At 42.8% G+C, this 21,751-nt stretch overlaps 1 protein-coding gene across 2 annotated transcripts in view; it reads right to left on the bottom strand.

Moving 5' to 3' along the window:
* The window catches only part of Cpne4 (copine 4), a 481,784-nt gene that overhangs the window by 115,546 nt on the left and 344,487 nt on the right, over window positions 1-21,751 (bottom strand). For both annotated transcript variants that reach the window (XM_005368465.3, XM_026789948.1), the window contains exons 6-7: window positions 7,717-7,800; window positions 2,337-2,426 (exon numbers count right to left, since the gene is read on the bottom strand). In XM_005368465.3, coding sequence (XP_005368522.1) covers window positions 2,337-2,426; window positions 7,717-7,800 — 174 coding nt within the window. The remainder of the gene's footprint in view (window positions 1-2,336; window positions 2,427-7,716; window positions 7,801-21,751) is intronic.

Here is a 21,751-nt window from a genome sequence, read left to right as displayed (position 1 = left end):
TCTCTCTCTCCCTTGTTTCTGCCCCTTTCCATCGGATTATCTGCATATCTACTCTTATGAGCTCCTGTTCCCACAGAGATCTCAGAGCCTCAACAACCCACATTATTTATGTTATTATGCATTCAACCGTATCAAACACTCTTCTTTACCCACTCAGTAACTCCCAGTGACAAACACCAAAGGAGGAGCTGTTTTATTCCCAGCCCAAGGAAGACATTTATCGTCCTGAGCACGGCTCAGAGCAGAGTTGGTAATTGTCACCTGTACCCGAAGCTGTCGCTCTCAGGCATCTTTGGAAAGGACCTTCTACGAAGAAACCCAGGCAGAAGTCCCATGTTTTGGCATGAATGAGAGTTTCCAGAGGTTTTCCTAAAGTAACTATTTTTCTTAAGAGAAAGAGGTAGAATTTGGACTTGTCATTACCTCCATGGAAGCCAGCAAATTTACTTGACAATTCAACCACAAATTTCACACAGCGTGGGGTTAAACAGAGATACATAATGTTAAAGAGACTACTAGGACTAACCAAGCAGATGGGATCTTACCCTGAGTAATAACACTGAAACCGGAAGAACGTCACCCATCAGAATAGTCTTCAGAGTGAACTGGGTGAGGGGAATGCAGTCCCAAAGGCAAATGGTGGCAGGGCCTAAGATGAGTGTTGACTGTCACCCAGACAAACTTGAGACTCGCTCAGGAGGAAGATGACCTCGTAGGCATGTCTTTGTGGGAGTATCTTCATCATGTTAAATGATGAGGGGAGACCCATTTCCATTGTGGATGGGACCTGAACTGTGTTGGAGTGGAAGAAGTGAGCTGAGCACTTTGCACACGAGTGATTCATTGCTCTCCTGGCCGCAGATACACTGTGACTAGCTGCTTTTAAGTGTCTGATGCCTTCTCTCCCTCCCATGATGGACTGCAGCCTGGAACTGCAAACTGAGATCAACACTTTCTCCCTTAAGTTGCTTTTGTTAAAGTATTTTTTTATCATAGCAACAGGGTAAATACCAAGATAATTTTACAAGAATGTTCCCTAAAGGGCAAGCATGAAGGTTTATTTGGAGGAGTGGGTGAACCATACCTTTTGTCCACATGTGGAGGGGATGCTCTTGATTTTCAGCATCTGGAGCTAATGGCTGAGTTTTCGAACACCCCTGCCTATGCCCTCAGACTCTGTTTTCCATTTCCCTCCAACAACTGTCTTCCCGGTTTGCTCACGATACAATGTTCTAGAAAAGCCAGTGGGACCCTGGATCTACTTGATAATCGTGTTCTCACTGAACTTTAATCAACTGTCTGACTTATAGACACTTTGTGTCCAATGAGTTAGTGAGTCATCCGGAATCAATAAAGTTAGCTCTGTGGTATTAGCAATGGAACTTCTTCTGCTTCCACGGTCAAACACAGGCCAGCCCATTGACCACAGCAGATGTCCATAGGCTCTGATTTCTGGCGTTTAGTCTGTTGTCCTCTCTCATGATCCCTGACCCTGCGAGTGCATGGCCCCTACACCCCCAACTTCCCATTCCCATAGTGCTCCAAACATTTGTGGTAGATTTTTAAAAATGGTCCTAAAACTTGGCAATTCTTCCCATGGAGAGATAGAATCTATTGTATTTGAATTTTGAGTAGGCATGTCACATACTTCGGCTTCTAGGCAGTGGAGGAAGTACCTGAGTTCTTAGCCTTGTACTCAGAGGCCTTGCAGCATGTTTTTGGCCTCTTGGAAGACATGGTTATTCTATGTGAAAGTTTAAGGTAGCATGTATGTTGATGACAGCTAAGGCTCAACCTCCCTCCTACCCTCCACCATATGACACTCTGACAACCTCCAGACCTTGTCACCCTGTTCATGGGTGTCGGAACACAGATGCCTAACAGAGACCAAGCAAGCTCAGTCTAAGAACCACCAAACTGGCCCAAACCAGTTTGCCAATGCACAAAGTTATAAGTTAAACATGCTTACTGTTTCAAACTATCACACTGGAGGGGGCTGGGGTTGGAGAGTCACACATTATATAGTCATAGATACTTATGGCAGAAATATTTTCCCTCCAGAAACTTCCAATTATACTCTGAAGTTATTACCACATTTTGTTTCTGAGAAGCCCCAGGCTGTCTTTTGACATAATACGGTAGGATTTATTTTGGGCTTTTGTGTGAGCGTCACTAGCTCTGGCCGTAGAAACAGCCTGCCTTTCTTCCATTAAGATTTTAAAAGGTGAGGTTTGGAAAAAGTGGCACAGCAAATCCAGTGTGCCAACGTTCATGTGTAAAAAAGAGGGAGGATTCAATGCACTCTCAAATTCACATCTCTTGGATATGGATCTAACCTTCAGCCGGCGGTCGGGATCTCCACTACACAGAGAATTCACTGATACTTTGAACGACTTCCAGGCCGGGCTTAAGTTATTCATCACAACCTGGGAAGAGAAAGGCATGAAGAGTGATTTGAAGAGTGAAGGCTTGACATTTTCATACTTCAACATAAAAACGACTCGAGAAGCCACAGCCATGCTTACAAAAAGGACAAGTGTCTGGAACTTGCCGCTTGATGAAAACTTGAAGGAATGAGTATCTTAAGAGGGGCCACAAAGTGTATCACTATGGGCATAACTCCTGTGGTCACTGGCCCAGATGTTGTTCCATGCATAGCGACAGTAGCATTGCCCAGCATGTGGCTATAGAAGATAACCTCTTCTATAGCCAAAGGCCTGCGGTTGAGGCCTGGCTGCCTCTGGCCACTGATAAGGGATTCCCCAGTCCTACAGGATCATCAATCTTATGGCACAAATTCTTTCCCCTTGGAGCCAGCAGAGGAAAGGTATTTGGCAAGGGTGGAGGGGTACTGTTGAAGAATCATCATCACTAACTATGAGCAGTTCACAGTTGCTGGGACCATGGAGTCTTTTAGTCGTGTGGTGTAGCTCCTGGTGAGTTGTCCATGCCCAGGAGACAACCCCACAACCATGCTCATGCAAGCAGCCCACGTTAAACTCAGTGGGTCACACGAACACACAAAAAGACATCAAAGTAGGAGGGGAACTTTTGATCAGAAGGCATCCAGTGGGGGTGTAAGGTTAAGAGAGGGTTAAGGGTGACAAATGAACAAAATATACTATATATATGTATGTGTGACACACATATATGAAATACATACATACACATATATACATAAATAATACATATACAAACACACATACATATACACATACATACATACATACAGGAGAGCTTTGGCAATCTGTAACCTTGAGATATCAGGTTACATATCAGATCGAGGAGTCAGAGAACTTTCTTTTTCTTTTCTTTTCTTTTGGTTTTTTGAGACAGGGTTTCTCTGTGGCTTTGGAGCCTGTCCTGGAACTAGCTCTGTAGACCAGGCTGGTCTCGAACTCACAGAGATCCGCCTGCCTCTGCCTCCCAAGTGCTGGGATTAAAGGCGTGCGCCACCACTGCCCAGCTCAGAGAACTTTCTAGATGAAGAATACCAACAGCAATTTTCCATTAGCTGATCACAATCTCAATTAGAATAACATGGCCACTCTCCAAATTATAAACTAAGCCAGTAATATAGGACAATTTATTTAAAATCAGCTTACTAGCCATGAACTTGGCTGAATATTGACCAAGGGTCCATGAGACTTATCCTGTCCTTTGATGGCTTGAATAATTCGGCGTGGTTCAGTGTGAATAAAGTACCAAACACGGACTCTAGGACAGGGGCTATTGAACTGTGGTTCCCGGACTTCTTACAAACAGAAATTCTGGACTTTATCCAGTCTTATAAACAGAGGCTTTGTAGGAAGATCTTCCAGGTTATCTGAATGAAGCCTAAGAACTATTGCATTTTGGAACACACAAATAAAGTGTAAATTGTTAAATTAAACTCTGCCATGTTAATCTTCCTTGATATGAAGTTTTTATGTAGACATCTTTGCAGATTTTTTGAAAAAATAATTCTGTCTCAAAATAATGTAATTATTTCACAAATGATTCCCACTTCTATTGAATTCTTTATTTTACTATGAATTATTAACTAGATCACAGATTCATTGTTAAGTTTATCTTAACATGTTAAAATATGGAAACAATGTTCCTTTGTGACTGTGTCTTATCTCCTGATATCCTGGGCATGATCAAATTATTGTGAGAAGGAGAGCTGAATAGTAAGGCCTGTGTTCATTTTAATTGCTTACATTCACTAGCAACATTTTGATGAAAATATTAAGGAGTGAAGATTTTTTGGGAAAATTGAATAGAAAATCAAATTTTAACTAAAAATTTCAAATCTATAGGCATGCATGAGTATATATGTATGAGTGTGTATGTGTACACCAAGAAAGTAAAGCTGTGTGTTTATTTTGAACCTTCTGAGTAAGCAAGAGAAACCATCAATGCCATGTTATTTGATCTATTAGAAAGCTAAGTGATCATCAATATTATGAGATTTCAAGAATTTCCCAGCACTGGGACAGGGAGCAGAAGTTGCATAGCTTCTTGAGAACAGAAAAAGTTCCCAATATCAACAATTGCAGGACAACTGGCAGGTGTCATGGAAAAGAGGATCTTAGGAGAGAAGAACCCAACAGTATGCTGTGTGTATCTCTTCTCCTTTCCTCCGTTCACTGACTCAGCAAAAGGCATAAATGGACACCGTTGCTCTGTCTTCCCCAAAGCTGATTTTACCATGGTAGCCTTGATAGCAGCAGGAAAGCATTTGGCAATAGTGAGACCGGAGCACTCAGGGGACCTGTACTTTCTACCCATAGCAAGCTTCCAGGGACTGGAGCCCGGACAATCACACTGCTTTTCAGCACCCACACGGCCCCCCATTCATACAGCCAATTCTGTGCACTTGGCTATTCTTTAATTAAGCGCATATTTTGGTGCCAGCCACATGCCAGATCATATCTGCTATTGACCCATTTGAGACTACTCAATTCTTGTCAACCTTAAAAATGACAGAATTCCCCTTTGATGTTTCAGGAAAAAAAGAATTCGATTGACAAAGCGACATGGTAGGAATATGATGCCCCCACTGTCACCCCGTGAAAAATCACTGATGTTCCTGCTTCCTTTTCTTTGCCATTGGCACACACAGTCTCTCTGAGTGTCAGGTCATTCAGCACAGTTATTCTGTTTCCTTCTTAGAGAATTTCTCTTGTTCTGCTTTGCAAATCTAATAAAATTACGGAGATTGGAGTTGGTTGCTGCATTAATTACTTTCCTTATTATGGTGACAAAATGCTCGTCCAAAGCAATGAACACAGGAAGGTATTATGTTGTCGTTGTAACAAGGAGAGCATGGCAGTGGGAGTGTGGGGTCACATTGCATGAGAATCAGAAAGCAACGAGAAGAATACGGGCACTCTGCTTGCTCTCTCCTTATTATTTATTCTGAGACTCCAGCCCACAGGATTGTGGTGCTCATATCCGCTCCTTCCCCAGCATAGCCAATCCTCTCTGGAACTGTCCACATACACCCCAGTGGTGATTCACAAGAAAATGGCCCCCCAAAGGGAGTGGCATTTTTAAGAGTATGGCTTTGTTGGAGTAGGTGTGGCCTTGCTGGAGGAAGTGTGTCACTGTGGGGTGGACTTTGAGGTCTAGGCTCAAGCTACTCCAAGTGTGACAAACCATTTCCTGCTGCCTTCTGATCGTGATGTAGCCAGCACCATGTCTGTCCATGTGCTGCCATGCTCCCTACCATGATAATGGACTGAACCTCTGAACCTGTCGGCTGCTACCTCAGTTAAATGTTTTTCTTTATAAGAGTTGCTGTGGTCATAGTGTCCCTTCACAGCAATACAAACCCTAATTAAGACAACCCCATAGGTGTTTTGGTTTTTTGTTTTTGTTATTGTTGTTGTTATTTTCTTCCTAGGTGATTCTAAACCCTATCAAGTTGACAGTGGAGGTTAGCTACCATAGGCACTGGTCATATATGTGAAACAGTCATACCAGGGCTTTATGGTAGGGGATGACATAGGATAAGACCTGCTACAGTATCGCTCTAAAATGTCCACAGACATACATTTGAACATTTTTTTTCCTAGTTGGTGGCATCTTCTGAACACCTGTGGATCCTTTGGGAAATACTGCCTAGCTAGGAGGCATTGACCACAATGCAGGGCCCTGTTTCTGGTCCTGGCTCCATTTCCTGATCCTCCAAGATGTAGATAAGTCCCATTGCACAAATCTGTGCCTTTGACAGCACCACTTCAGCTGCTCTGCCTCCTCTCCCACAACAGGCCGTATTCCTTGACAGCAAGAGCAAAAACAAAGCTCTCAGCCTTCATATTGCTTCTGCTGGGTATTTGGGCACAGGGATAATGAAGTAGTGAAAACGGGACTCTTGGGAGGCAGAATGAGTGAGAAGGAGCACAGCTTGACCCAGTGACCCAGTGGCTGTGATAACAGGGCAGTAGCTCACATGACAGCTTCAGGATAAGTATTTTCCCCGAGTAACCATATTGCCTTACAAACTCAGTGAAGCTGACTCAAACAGTGCCTACATAAATCTCAGCTCCACTTGTCACAATTGTGAAACATGGGAAATGGTGTGACTGTCTCAAAGTCCGGTTCCTTTGACTGGAAAGTGGGGACAATAGTATTTCTACCAAGGAATAAGAAGTAAAATACTGCATGTAAATCATTCCAGATGATGCTTCCTTCCCGCTTGTCTCATTAAATGTTAGCTCGAACCATAGTCAATGTCTTCTACATTTACTGTGTGTGTGTGCATGCATACACACATGTGAACATGTGGTTGCCAACCCATTGCATGGCCAGAGGTCAGAGAACAAGTGCATTGCAGTACATGGCCAGAGGTCGGTTTTTTGTTTGTTTGTTTTGTTTTTTGTTTTTTTCATATGTAGGTTCTAGGGATCAAACTCAGGTCACCAGACTGAGCCACCTTGCTGGTCCTAGTATTCTTACTTTGTTATAAATAAATTGCTGGAACCGGGCGGTGGTGGCGCACGCCTTTAATCCCAGCACTCAGGAGGCAGAGGCAAGCGGATCTCTGTGAGTTCGAGGCCAGCCTGGTCTACAAGACCTAGTTCCAGGACAGGAACCAAAAGCTATGGAGAAACCCTGTCTCGAAAATCAAAAAAAAAAATTGCTGATTGGCTGTGTTGGAAGTCAGTTATGTAAAAATGGATCTTGAAGGGGGGGGTGTCTTTTTTTCAAATTTATAAAATTAGAGTAAAAACCCAAGCCTAAAATGCAGAGGATTATCTTGAGATATTTGTGTGTAAACCAACATGGAAGGGGAACCGCTATGGTCCCCAAGCCCAGACAAAGAACTACAGACCACAAAGGAGTGGCCAAAGCAGGAGAAATAGCCTTCCCCAGAGAAGAGCCCCTCAACTGGTTTTCCAATACCAAGCGGTCACCTCTGAAATCACAAAGCAACATTTTATAGACTAAGCAGGCTGTACTTCTATATCTACAAATACTACACACACACACACACACACACACACACACACACACACACACACACACACACACACTAAAGAAAAAGAGGTCATGCGTGAATTTGAGAGAGCCAAGAGGTACATGGGCGGGGTTGGAGAGAGGACAGTGAAGGGGAAAATGGTATAATTATACTTTAACTTCAGAAACACTGAAAATGCAGAAAACGGAAAGGAATCTGGATGCTTCTCTGCTGACCTCCTCAGAGGGCGGACACCGCAGGCTTCTTACCTCCGTCCGGTGCACAAGCTGCTGAGTAGCGTCATCATTCATTCTGAAAATTTCCAGAAATGGGTCGGACTTACTGAAGAAATCCTAAAATACATAAACAGAATTAAGGTTTCTTTCTTCTTCTTTTTTTTCTCTTCTGAACTTGATCTAGTGCTGAGCCCTGGGAGTTGTAATTACCATAAACTGACCTCTGACTTTCTGTGGAATGGGGCCAGCACCCCATTTCTTTTGGAAAGCTCAGCCTCAACTTCACCGCTTTCACTCCCTTGCCCTGAAGCGTGCACACCACTCTTATTTACTGTGTTCTCGTCCCCTCTAATCCACTCCCTGGCCTGGAATTAGCTGCATCTGAACTCTGGGGTCTTTGTGAAATATCTGTTAGGCTGACTCTGAAGGACTCTTCACAGAGAGATTCAAATGCCAGTTTGTTGAGAAATGAGATAGCTGTTGTCTCAAATACGTCAACTGTGATTATTGCAGAGCCAGTGTCTGACCACTGTGATGTCCGGATCACTTACGTATCTGTCTCTGTTATCTGTTTCTTGGTTCTGCTTCTTGGTATGTTTGTTACTTGTGATGAAATAATCACCACATAAAGAAGATTACAAAGGTTTTAGATTCATCCTCAGCATTTATTAAGAAGCTAGAATGGAGGTAGTGCCTTGAATCCAATCAGGATTAAGCTATTCAAAGATTGGATTCCTCCATAAGTCTTTCATAAAAGGAATCCATCTAGATCCGAGTCCTTTCCTCCTTGGGTGCTGTCCTTGGAGTGATCTGAGAGTCAGCATTTGTGGAGCAGGTTCTTCCTGGTGAGAACGCAAGGCTCCCTGTGGGCTGTTAGTCTCTATGGTGAGAACGCAAGGCTCCCTGTGGGCTGTTAATCTCTATCCTCTTTCGGCTTCAGGTTTGTGTTCACTTTCTCTGTTGTTGTCTGTTAATTAATGAAGGCCTTGCAAGGCGCAGCCCATGGCTGCGCCCCTCCTCTGTAGCATCCCTATTCTCTTAGTGGTCCTGAACTTCCAGCTTTCCTTTTCCTATCCCAGAAGTCTATTAAATGTTGTGCTCAGTTTTTTTTTTCTAGACACTTCCTGAGAGGCTTCACAGTCTCTATATCCATGTTATTTAAGGAACCAGGCTTGCATGGGAAAGCTACACAGACTATCTGAATGATCTTACTGGCTTTCTTCTTTGCTCATCTTCATCTGGATCCCTTCCCTGCCTGAGAACCCACAGACAGATGTCCCTTGTGTCTTTTCTAACATTTATGGATGCTTCTAGCAGGCGGAAGAGCCCATACAAACAGGTGCTTCATTACCGGCATCAGAAACTACAGAATTTACATCCTCCTTATAATTTTTTTATACAGTAGTTGGCAAATTCTCAGAAAGGAGGAGTGATGCCTGGTTTGTCACTTACACGTTTACTATTTACTTTCTCAGCAATTTACACAGTGCATACTTTCTTGGTATTTTCCAGCGTATACACTTTAGTAGTATACACCTGGTGCTTATTGAAGGAACACAGGCATGAATGAGTACAGACATGATGAAGTAACGGATGAATGAACAAGCCCTTGGTATAGAATAGAAAGCCATCTATTGCACAGTCTTACTCACACACTCTTGTCAGCCCACCCCCATCTAATCTGTAACAAAACAGAATTCAATCTATATTTGACCTAACAGTCATCAAGTTTACAAGCTGTCATCTGACATTATTCTATTTCCCTTTGGCTTCCTTTTGTAACATTTTCTTCTCTACCCAAAAGTATTGCCAGCTGTCCTCACGTTGAGCTTAGCAAAGAGTTTTCAGGGTGTGTGAAGGCCACGGTCTTTGTGCTGGCGTTAGGATCAAAGGAACACTAGTACCTCATTGCACTCTCTAAATATCATCGAGTTTGGTGGGAAGTATAAGAAGAGACATGACTTAGCTAAAGAATGAAGGAGTAAGTATGCAGGGTTCTTTAGAGAGGAGGGATGTGATCCACTTGACTGTAGACAGCGACCGTGAAGAGGCTGTATTCTAGAGCAGGAATACTGTGAAAGAATAAATATGGAGAGGAGGAGAGGAAGCAGTCTAATTTAACTGTGTGTGTGGCTGGTGGCTGAAGACAATGCTGGCAAAGTAGGATCCATAGTAAAGGCCACTGATGCTCATTAGGTCTTTGCTATCACATATAGAAAGCACAGAGCTAGCAAAGGACGGCGAGGAAGAAAACAGCACAATTAACTGTCATGAATATCTGTCTACACAAGACCACTGTACACATGAACACTGTGTTGGTTTAAATAGGTATGACCCTCATAGACTCGTGAGTTTGAATGCTTGGCCTATAGGGAGTGCCACTGTTGAAAGGTGTGCCCTTGTTGGAGTAGGTGTAGTCTTGTGGGAGGAAGTATGTCACTATGGAGGCGGGCTTTGAGGCTTCATATATGCTCAAGCTACACCCAGTGTGGTGCATAGTTCACTTCTGTTGCCTGTGGATCAAGATGCAGAACTCTCAGCTCCTTCTCCAGGACCATGTCTGCCTGTATGTAGCCCACGCTTCTTACCATGATGATAATGGACTAAACCTCTAAAACTGTAAGCCATCCAATTAAATGCTGTCCTTTATAAGAGTTGTCATGGTCATGGTGTCTCTTCACAGCAATGGAAACTCTAAGTAATACACACATACAGAGACTGTAGAAACACACACAACACCTGCAGAGGTTCAAGCCAGGTGGGGTTCCAACATAGAGAGGGACCAGTAGACATAGGGTCCCACACCCAACCAAGAAACTATTTGCAACTGATACCTATTGGTAAAGGAAAAATTGATCAGTTTTTCGAATGGAGTATCATTGGGTCTATCAAAAAACTACATTCTAGGGAAGACCACTAGTAGCCTAGAAGCAGTTGGCCAACACAAACGAACAGATACCATGGTTTGGTGTGGGGGATTATCTTGTTTAAGCATATTTTGATTTTTTATTTATTTATCTTGATTTTAATTTTCAAGGCTTGCTTGGTTTGTTTATTTCTTTTGAGAAAGAGAGGGCACATTAATTTCAGTAGGTTTGGAGGTGGGGAAGATCTGGGAGGAGTTGGGCATAGAAAAACACAATAAAAATATATTTTAAGAAGAAATATTTAAATTCAAATAATTTTTACAAAGAATATAAGCATAGAAACTTTGTAGAGCAACCTAGAAAGAGAAGAAATGGGCAATAGGGGAATTCCCTTCTCTACTACATTCCTCCCTGTTCAACCTGAGAATCAAACACCAGCTCTTTCACTCAATATCTGGAAGTATGATAGTACCAAAGCCTTCCTCTTACCAAGAACCCACAATATCTACTGTCTTCATTAGCCTAACCCACAAATCTTGTCTCATCCTCAAATGACCCATTTATCTTTCAGACACACTTGTAGCTGATTTGCATGCACCTGTCAAGGCATTTTCATCTTAGCCTATTTCTGTTTCCATATATACATCTAAAAATATTGTTGCCACCCTCTCTTCCCCCTTCCCTTATGGATGTGAGCCACATTTGCTTGTTCTTGTGTGCCCATGGGCTCCTGATTTGCCTCCATAAATAGATTACTGTCCCCTCAGGGGATGTTTATGAGTTATACTTAAAAATTGCTGACCACAGTAAAGGAACTCCATCATTTATTTTAATTTGTCCTCCTTATTGAAAATTTAAAACTTTTCTTAACATAATTTTTACTTCAAAATGGAAAATGTAGAAAAATATAAGATAAAAATAGAAATATGGAAAACAAGCATAACAATCATCTGTAACATGGTGCTTGGAAGATGAAGTTTGTATTGTTCATTACTCTCCTGGAAACCAAGAAGACAGAAGTTGGTAAGAGGCCTCATAGAACTCTGTAGCTCTCAGATATCCTCAGAGAAGCTTCTTTGTGCAGATTATGGTGGTTAATATGGAATTTATAAGTAGCCAGAGTACAGAGAATAAATGTCTGTGGAGGAGAGCTCAGCCACCAATGGGCACCTGTATCCTATTCCTGTCCATAAGACTCAGGGACCCTTGTGGAAGGGAAGATGGTAAGAGCCACAGGTCAGGGAAAATCAGAATGAAAACATCTGGACACAGTATGACCTCTGCACAGAAGTTGTGGTTGCCTGCACAAAGCCTGCATAACATCAAGCCAGTCAACATTCCAGCATGGAGAGGGGAGAGGCCTATGAACTCTCACACTGAGCTGAGGATCTATTGACAGTTGATGGAAGTATGGGGGCAGAGATTCAGTTTTCTTTAAGAGTGTGGTCCTATGTTCCAGTAAACAGCCCCACAAATTGGACTTGCTTGATTATTTAAGACAGAGAGACAGACACATAGTTGGGAAGGATTGGGATGGGTAGACCAAGGAAAAATTAGGGGATGAATATGCTAAAATATATATTGTATGCATAAATGAAATTCTCAAAAAAAGTAGTTAAAACACTGTATTACAAAAAAAAATTGGTGGGAGGCAACAGGTTTATTCAAGACTCCCGAGTTGCTGGGCGGTGGTGGTGCATGCCTTTAATCCCGGCAGAGGCAGAGGCAGGCAGATCTTTGTGAGTTCAAGGCCAGCCTGGTCTACAAGAGCTAGCTCCAGGACAGGCTCCAAAACTACAGAGAAACCCTGTCTCGAAAAACCAAAAAAAAAAAAAAAACTTCATTAAATCTATCATCTCAGTAGTCCAACGTGTTATATAGATGCTGCCTCCTGGCCTCCAGATAAAAACCTTCATCTTGGAGGGAAGCTCATTAATACACTGGCTGTTAAGGGAGGTAAAACAGTGGAATATCTTATATTTTTGGTTGTGAGCCCAGCCTTTAACAGCGGAGCCATCTCTCCCGCCCTAAGAGTGGAAAATCTTAAGACAAAATGTTTACAGGGGGTGAAACAATGGGATGGTGGAAGGGGAGGTGAAATATCCCATCCACTGGGAAACTTGGTAAACTCAGGAAGTAAACGATTAAAAAATCACTTCAAGAAGTTCCCCAAATTGAGCAGATTCACTAGGCTCTCACTTCCCAAGAGCATTTATAAGTATTAAGGTTTGCTGAGAGATGGTACCAGACAAACTGAGCTGTTAAGAAGAGGTTCAGACCTGATAAGCAGTCTGGAAGAAGCAGAGACCGACAGAGCTGGCTGGATGAGAGTCAGACCAACCAGGCCACCAGAAAGGACACTCAACCAACCTGTTGAGCTTCTTGCAAGTTGCACAGTACAGTGTCCTCCAGGTTCCCAGCTTTTGTGAGATGTCACTCATGCTGGGATGGACTTTGGTGATACTGCTATCTCTGAGTCATTTCTTTTTTTTATAAATGACCCTTCACCCAGTGTAAATAACCCTGATAAAGCTCATTGGTCCACCAAGTCAGACTTCGGTGTTATCCGTATTTTGGGTTGTTATCGTACTAGTACTTCCTCATCTGAGAAGAGCAGAAGTCTCATCATGTCCCCCCAGGAACAGTGTCTCACAATACAGGGTATGAAGGTCTTATGGGACACAGAAGGGTTCCACTGAGATAATGGGTGGGATCTGCTGGGTTGAGGAGAGGCCCTTCTCTCTATAAGATCGATTGTCTCCTTGTTCTCTTCTTGGACGTCATTATCAAATTGATCTCATGGGGCTGTGTCTGCATTTTCTTTTTAGAGAAATGCATTACTCTTCAGTGAGTCAATTCATATGAACAAAGGAGATGGGGGGACACTGGAGATGAAGGATTTACAAGGACTGCCTGCTGAAAAGGATGGATCCTTAAAAGATTAGGGGAAGGATGGAGAGGGGAGGCAAAAGGTAAAGCCACAATTTCTCTCTTTATATCACCATTTCCCTCCTTCAAAACAACCAACTAAAAGGCAGGAGAGATGTGTCTCAGTGGGATAAGTTGCCTGTCACCAAGTCAAACAGCTTTCTGGTCTACACAACTCAAAATGTAGTAGTAGGAGATAGTAGATTCCTGAAAGTTAACACACACACACACACACACACACACACACACACACACACAGAGAGAGAGAGAGAGAGAGAGAGAGAGAGAGAGAGAGAGAGAGAGAGAGAGAGAATGAAGACATAATAACCAACTTAAATGTTTTGTACATTTTGTTTCAATTGATAGGAATATATTCTCTCACATTTTACTCGGTCGTACGCTAAAACGCTCTATTTCAGTTCACAATCTTCAAGAAGACATGTGTGTGTGTGTGTGTGTGTGTGTGTGTGTGTGTATTCTATCTGCATGTATGTCAGAAAAGGGCATTAGATCCCACTACCCCACTAGAGATGGTTGAGAGGCACCATGTGGCTGCTGGGAATTGAACTCAGGACATCTGGAAGAACAGCCAGTGCTCTTAACCACTGAGCCATTTCTCCAGGCCCTTACTTCACATTGTTTAGAAATGTGTATTGGGGTATGAATAAGAATCCCTGGAAGGAAGCTGGGACTGCCAAGGCGATTGACTAATTAGAACTTCAACAACGGGCAAATGTTGCCAATGCAGAGCCAAATTATCCTAGAGAGAACGTTTACTCCTTTAGTAGCCATTGATTGCTCTTTCTGTACATGACCTAACATCCTTTGTGACTGTTAGGTAGATTCCTTGGAATGCATGAACAGAGCCCTAGTTCCACCAACCAAAGGGCTAAGAGTGCTGCCAGACAGCATCAGAGGCCAATAGCAGTTCCCCCGGCTTTGCTGTAACTGACTACCTAAGGTACCTGCCAATGGAGTTGAAAAGTGTTTTTCTTTCATGACTGTTTGAATTATATTGCTATAAACATTTTTTTTTTGATTTTTGAGACAGGGTTTCTCTGTAGATTTTGGTTCCTGTCCTGGAACTAGCTCTTGTAGACCAGGCTGGACTCGAACTCACAGAGATCCGCCTGCCTCTGCCTCCCGAGTGCTGGGATTAAAGGCGTGTGTCACCATTGCCTGGCTGCTATAAACATTTTATGGAATGGCTCCCTCATTAAAGGATGTTGTTTGAGAAAAAAATCTGAATCAGGTACAATGGCCCCTGGCACATTGGGGCTGCTTAGTAACTACAATTTTTCCGTCATCTATGCAGACTGGACCACAGTTCCCAGGCAGCCATACACAGACACAGTGAAACACAGGACAGCGAGCAAAGAGTTCACATCTCTTTAAAGCACGAGTCAGCCAACTACAGCATGAGGCCATGGTCCCTCATATGTGGCTCTGGAATAAACCATCCCTGTTATTCCTATGATATGAGAACAGTTTCTTTAATTGACAAGGGTTCACATAAAGATGCTGTGAGGGTATCAGAATATGAAAGGAAGAGGAGTTACATGCAGTCTCCAGCTTCATGTATGTGGAAATCTAATATGCTATGCATGGCTTTAGCATTACTCTCAAATTGGAACCCTCCCACTTCCATTCTGGATAGTCCTGGGCCTAGGTTTAATGTCTTATGGCCTCAGTTTCCTATCACAGAGTGCAGAGTTTCACTCTTGTTCCACAGCAGTGTGGGGAGGGTAGAAGAGCTGTCCACATGAATCTGGTGTCTGCTACATGCAGACATACCAGTGGGAGAGAGAAGTCATGTAGACACTGTGAAGAACTATCCAAATATGAAGATAATGATAATTTGATTCCTGGAAACAAAACCACTCAAAAGCAATTCAAAAAGTATCCAGGCAGATAATAGTTATCTTCAAAACCATGACTCTGGGCACACTTAGTTGTTTGGTCACCTTAATCTGCACTCTTCAGCTTTCTTTGCATCGAAGCAGGCTTTGGGGACAATTTGCTCTGATGAAAGTGAATAAATTGGGCCTTTTAATCAAGTTCTGCTAAAGTGGGTCATTTAATATCCTGAAGGTCATGTTACTTTGCTCTGTAATCCAGTATGAGAGAAATTTGCTTCAGTGAGAGGGCGGAGTAATGGTCACTAAAGACCGGGAAGGAGGGAGGAGTGGGTAGAAGGAGGTGGAGAAAAGGAAATACTGAGAGAGGCCCGCTCGAGTGTTCTAGAGCAACATGGGCTGACTAGGAAGTTTGTCGTGCTTTCAAGAACTTTAAAGGAAGACTGAAAAAGATCCCAACAAATAGCAATAACAAATGTTTGAGGAGTTGAAAACGTTAATTTCCATAATATGCTCATTATACACTGAATGTGTATATGAGATTATCATACGAATATTTGTCCATTTTTCAAAAAAGGAAAGAAAACAAGATGCTCTGCATCCTTTAACAGAGCTATGTAACACATCCATATTTCCATTGTTCCTTTCACAATAGCCAGGAAATCAAATCTGCCCAGAAGTATCAACTGATGGATGGATAAGGAAAACGAGGCACAGTTACACAATGGAGTTCTGTTCAGCCATAAACAAACAGGAAGCTATGGAATGTGCAGGAAGCTGGAAGGAGCTGGAAGACAGCATATTAACCCAAACTATCCAGGCTCTGATAGATAAATACCAAATATCCTCTCCCATACATGACTCCTGACTGTTACATGTGTGTGTCTAAGTGGGACTAAATGTGGATAAAGGCCAGAAATCCAGAAAGGGTCCATGGGAAACAGGACGGACCAGAGAAGGTAATAGAAGAAAGTGGAAAGGGGGGATAGTGGGGATAAAAGGGGTGCAGAGGAGGAAAGAGGAGTAGGGTACTATGTGTGCATGAGGGAGGAGAATCAGCCAAAACCAAACACGCATGAAAAAATCATGAGGAAACCCACTCCTTGGTAAACAAATTTTAAAAGTATAGCTTCTATAAAGAAACACAGAGAAAAATAAGCGGTACATATCCACTGCTGTAGTCTTTGTAGAAGAACTGGAAGAAAGAGGCTGCCATATCCGGACTCCATGGATAGTTGGCTCTGTGAGCATAGGCAAAATTTTAAGCTCCTTGTAGAAATAAAAATGCCTACCTTTGGAAACACAGCCAGCATCTTAGGGATGATGTGGGTTAGACATGTGACCCCTGGTACATTGGAGATTCTCAGGAACTATAATTTTTCCATCATCTATGCAGACTGGACCACAGTTCCCAGGCAGCCACACACAAACACAGTGAAACACAGGACAGTGAGTCCCTTTAAAGCAAGAGTCAGCCAACTATAGCATGAGAGAAATCTAGCCGTTGCTTTTATGAATAAAGTTTTATTGGACCTCTGCCACACCCATTCATTTATGCTTCATTGGTGGCTGTCTTCATGCCTCAAGACACAGCTGAGTGATAGGAACAAAGACCATATGGCTTGCAAAGCCTATGGTACTTAGCCATCTGGTCCTTCAGAGGAAAAGTTTGACAACCTCTATTTTAGAGACAGATCTGCTTTGTCATCCACCACTCCATCAAGCTGGCTTTCTAGGACAATTAAAATCGAGTCTGTAATGACATCCTTTACAGACGTGGAGGCCAATGGAAGAAGTAGATTCTCTGCACCAGCATGGATACTTTCTCAGGGAAGGGAGAAGGAACATCCTGCTAGCTTTCATGGTCCAAAGTGGGTACCACACGTGTCCGTGTGCTTACCTGTTAGGCTAATTGCTAACTGCCTACCAATGTAAGAAACGCATGCTAATGTAACCAAGGAAGTTATAAAGGCTCTCTCTCCATTAAGCGAGGTGCATGGGTCAGTAAGTCACTCTTCACAAATGTCATTTATTTACATGCTGGCTCTTAATGACAAATGCTTGTCAGACTTCAAAGATGTCCACCCTGGGTAGATGGCTGCTGAACAGGATAAAGTGAGCTAAAAAAATGACTTCCCACCAAGAAGAGTGGACACACGTCTTTGAGCCTGTGGTTTGCAAAAGTACTTAGCACTCCCTGGTAAAGCCTACAACAGTGGTTCTCAGATTTTTGGTCATAATATTCCTTTACATTCAAAAAAAATTGTTGGGGACCCCCAAAATTTTTATGTGATGGTATTAGTTAATATATACCACATTATAAAACGCATACACTTAAAAACATTCATTTGGTATATTATTTTTTTAAATGACAAAACCCACACCGTAACAAAACAGCATTTTGCCGGGAAAATATATGTATTTGCCATTTTCAAGAACATAGTGAAGAGAATGTTATTTAACATTTGTACACAATAGTTTAGTGACCTCAACAGGAAGAAGAGGAAGCTGGGCTCTCATGTCCACTTCTGTACTCAGTGTGGTTTATTTGCTCTTGGGAAAACTTCTTTGTTCACGAGGGAGAGAGTGAGAATCAAAAGAGAAAAGATGTCTTGGTGTTACTATGGAAACAGGTTTCATTTTAGGGATTTCCGTTGAAGGGTGCAAGGATACTAGACCTCCCCTTGAAAATGGCTGACCTCCAGCTTCCCCTCACCTTCTCTCTCCTGGCTTCCTGTTCCTCTGAACCAACAGTCCTACCTCCTGGAAGTAACCCAAGCTTTGGCTGGCAGTCAGGAGACTCACTGGGTCACTCTCTGTTCCTGATTTTTGTTTTCTGTTTTGAGTGTATACATGTAGCTTTAGGTAAATAATTTCACATCTCAGAATCTCAATTTGCCATCTATAAACAAAGGCAAATGGACAGAGCAATGCTTTTTTTAAAAAAATCTGCAGTATTTAAAAACTTGGAGGTTACCAGACTAACCAGGAAACAGAATTCAGATGTTCTGTGACTGATATTAAATGGATACAGCCCATTCCCCCCATAGATTCATACTATGATTTTTAGATGTGTACGAAAATCAGTTACTTCAATGTTATTCACTAATATAATAAAATCCAAAAAAAAATATTTGTAACATCATGGCTTTTAGTCATTGGTTTCTAGCCAGTGACTATATCTGCTGACCACCTAAGTGGCTGCAAAATTACTTAAAGTTAAAAAGCTGGGAAGGAATCTTCCTTGAGAATGTCCAGAAATGACTTTTTTTTCTACTCTTGAAAGGAAATAATTGTACTGTATTATCTGTACCTGGCAAAAACATAATGGAAGTTCACATTTTCCAAAAATGGATTCCACAATGTTTGGGGCACACACATTTCCTATAACACGGTTTTGCCATTTTCCCATTGACCTGGAGTCTAATTCTCTGCTCCTATGTCTTATGTATGACTTCTCAGATTGAGTCAGCAAATCGGTTGAATTTCCTACCTGGTTCTTGAGATGCCCTGTCTGGGAGAAGCCAGGTATGCTACAGGACATGTATTATGCAGGCACTCTGCCAACTATGCTGGCTGAGCCCAGCCTCTGGGGAGCCCGGGTGCCAGGCACTAGCAATCTTTTAGAAGTACGTGAAAAGTGCAGAGGTTAGACCCCAGGGCCACTAACAAACCTCAAGCCCCCTCCCTGTACCACACCATTAGTTACTGAGAGAGCAAATGAGAGACGCTTAGGGGATAACTATTGAGGAGAAGCCATTGCAAACCACTAAAGGAGCAACCTTGAACTATATAGTGGCTGCAAAGAGACTGCAGAGCACTTTGTGAGCTCCTCTGAGACCAGGACAACACTGGAAGAGGAGGGGCTTAAAAGTGGTGAGAGGGTGGGGATTTAAAGTCCATCCAGGAGTCCACTGGATGCACTGCAGACCTGGTATTCAGCTAGAAACACCAATAAGAACCACTTTGTAAAGTTTTCATAGTGGTTACATAAGACATAAAACGAAACAACAACAAAACAAATAAACAATAAAAAAACCCCCACTGATCTGTACTTAGCTTCTGGGACTAAAGAAATAGCTCCATTGATATAGTGCTTAATAAAGGTAAGGACTATGTTTAATCTGTGGAACATCTGTGATAGTAAGACGCCACCCACTTTGACTACAGAACATGGAGAAGCCAGTTGTGAATTGACCAGAAAATTCTCTACCCAACAGCTAGCTTTCGTAGTGCTGGCATGTGCCGTGCAGGCTGTTGGGGGAGAAAGATATCAAAGGTCTCATCCAACACTGGACGCTCAGTGCTACAAAACCAACCTACCAGACAGGATGTACCCATGTGTATAATTGTGGCAAAATTATTTATGGGGTAACTGACTGTTTTCGTTATTGGATTGACGGCTGGTCTACAAAAGGGAATCCATGTCTGGTTTCACAAATATACTTAAAACCCATGGTTGCTGAAGTCATAACCCTAAGAGGAAAAGTTCTTGATGTGATTTTGCTAAATGGGAGTCAAACTGCCTTCTAAGCATTCATGTTTGTATACATAGATCTGTGTAGCCTTGGCCAGAGAGGCTTCTTATTTCAGTGGGTTATGGGTAATGCAGAGACTCAAAACTGGCCAAAGTATTGGAAATAAATGACTGGTAGTTCCTAACCATAGATGAGATATCTTTATCAATGCTCCCCCCCCCCGCCCCGTGTTCAGGGATTTTGTAGAAGGTGAGAGGCAAAGAATGTAGGCACTGGAGGATGGGGGCAGTGCCATGACACGCTGTCCTCTGGACATGGCGTGGCTGTTGCCCACATGAACTCAAGGCAGCCGTGGTCATCTTCACAAGACCTATACAAAATCAAGCCAGTTAAAAATTCCAGTGTTGAGGCGGGGAGGAGATCCCCAGGCCTCACTCCTAGCTGAGGTATTGGCAATTGATGGTTTTTTTGGTGTCGCATGAATTTAATTGGTATTAATAATAAAAACCCAGAGTCAGATACTAAGGAGTGAAAGCTGAAAGATCAGAGAAGCAGAGCAGCCAGCCACTAGTTCTGGTTTTTTTTATTATTTATTAAAGATTTCTGCCTCCTCCCCGCCACCGCCTCCCATTTCCCTCCCCCTCCCCCAATTAAGTCCCCCTCCCTCATCTGCCCAAAGAGCAATCAGGGTTCCCTGCCCTGTGGGAAGTCTAAGGACCACCCACCTCCATCCAGGTCTAGTAAGGTGAGCATCCAAACTGCCTAGGCTCCCACAAAGCCAGTACGTGCAGTAGGATCAAAAACCCATTGCCATTGTTCTTGAGTTCTCAGTAGTCCTCATTGTCTGCTATGTTCAGCAAGTCCGGTTTTATCCCATGATTTTTCAGACCTGGGCCAGCTGGCCTTGGTGAGTTCCTGATAGAAGTTCTTACGTCTATGAAATCCTCAGACAGAAAGGGGTATCCTGTCTCTACAGGTCCTCAGATTGAATGTAATGAGCTCCTTACTCCTCCTCCTTACATTCCTCTCTCCGCCCAGCCTATCCTTTCCTGTCTCCACTCCCTAGTGCTGGGATTAAGGCTTGTGATTCCCAAGAACTGAAATTAAGGGTGTGAGCCACCACAGCCTGGTTCTGTTTCTCTTTTAGACTGGATCAACCTCCTGTAGCCCAGGGTGGCCTTGAACTCACAGAGATCCGTTTGCTTCTGCCTTCCGAGTGCTGGGATTAAAGGTCTGTGCCACTATCACCCAACTTCAATGGCTAACTAGTGAGGCTAATTCCACACTCTGAATTTCAGGCAAGCTTTATTTATTAAAGCAGAAACAAACTATCACCACATCTTGGGGGAGTGAGTATCGGTTTGACAGGTGTGGGACTTGGTGACTGGTAGGTGCCCATTCCCCAGTGGGTAGCTTCACACCTGTGTGCACATAGATAGCATTTGTTGGACTCTGCAGTGGGCTATAATCTATAATCTTTTTAAATTAAGAAGAAAAACATGAGATTGGGAGGGAAATGTGTTGGCAGGGGCCCCAGTGAGGTATGATCAAGATACACATTGTACAAAACTTTCAAAGGATAAATAGGAGAAAAACATCTAGATTTGGTAATATAGGTTTGTAGTCTCCACACTGGGGACACAGAAATGTGTAGATCCCTGGGGTTTGCTGGCCAGCCAGTTTAGTACAATCAGTATGTTCTAAGTCCCGGTGAGAGACCATGTCTTGAAAAAGAAGATGGATGTCTCCTGAGGAACAGTGTTCAAAGACACACACACATTCGTGCACACACACACATACACTCAGGCATGCACACACACACACACAGTATCATGCACATAGGCATACACACACATGCATGCATGTATGCACATACACAGAGAGAGAGATAGAGAGAGAGATAGAGATAGATAGAGAGAGAGAGAGAGAGAGAGAGAGA

Source organism: Microtus ochrogaster, unplaced genomic scaffold (assembly GCF_000317375.1).
Source record: "Microtus ochrogaster isolate Prairie Vole_2 unplaced genomic scaffold, MicOch1.0 UNK33, whole genome shotgun sequence".
Classification (NCBI taxonomy): Eukaryota; Metazoa; Chordata; class Mammalia; order Rodentia; family Cricetidae; genus Microtus; species Microtus ochrogaster.
This window is presented reverse-complemented; position numbering and strand designations above follow the sequence as displayed.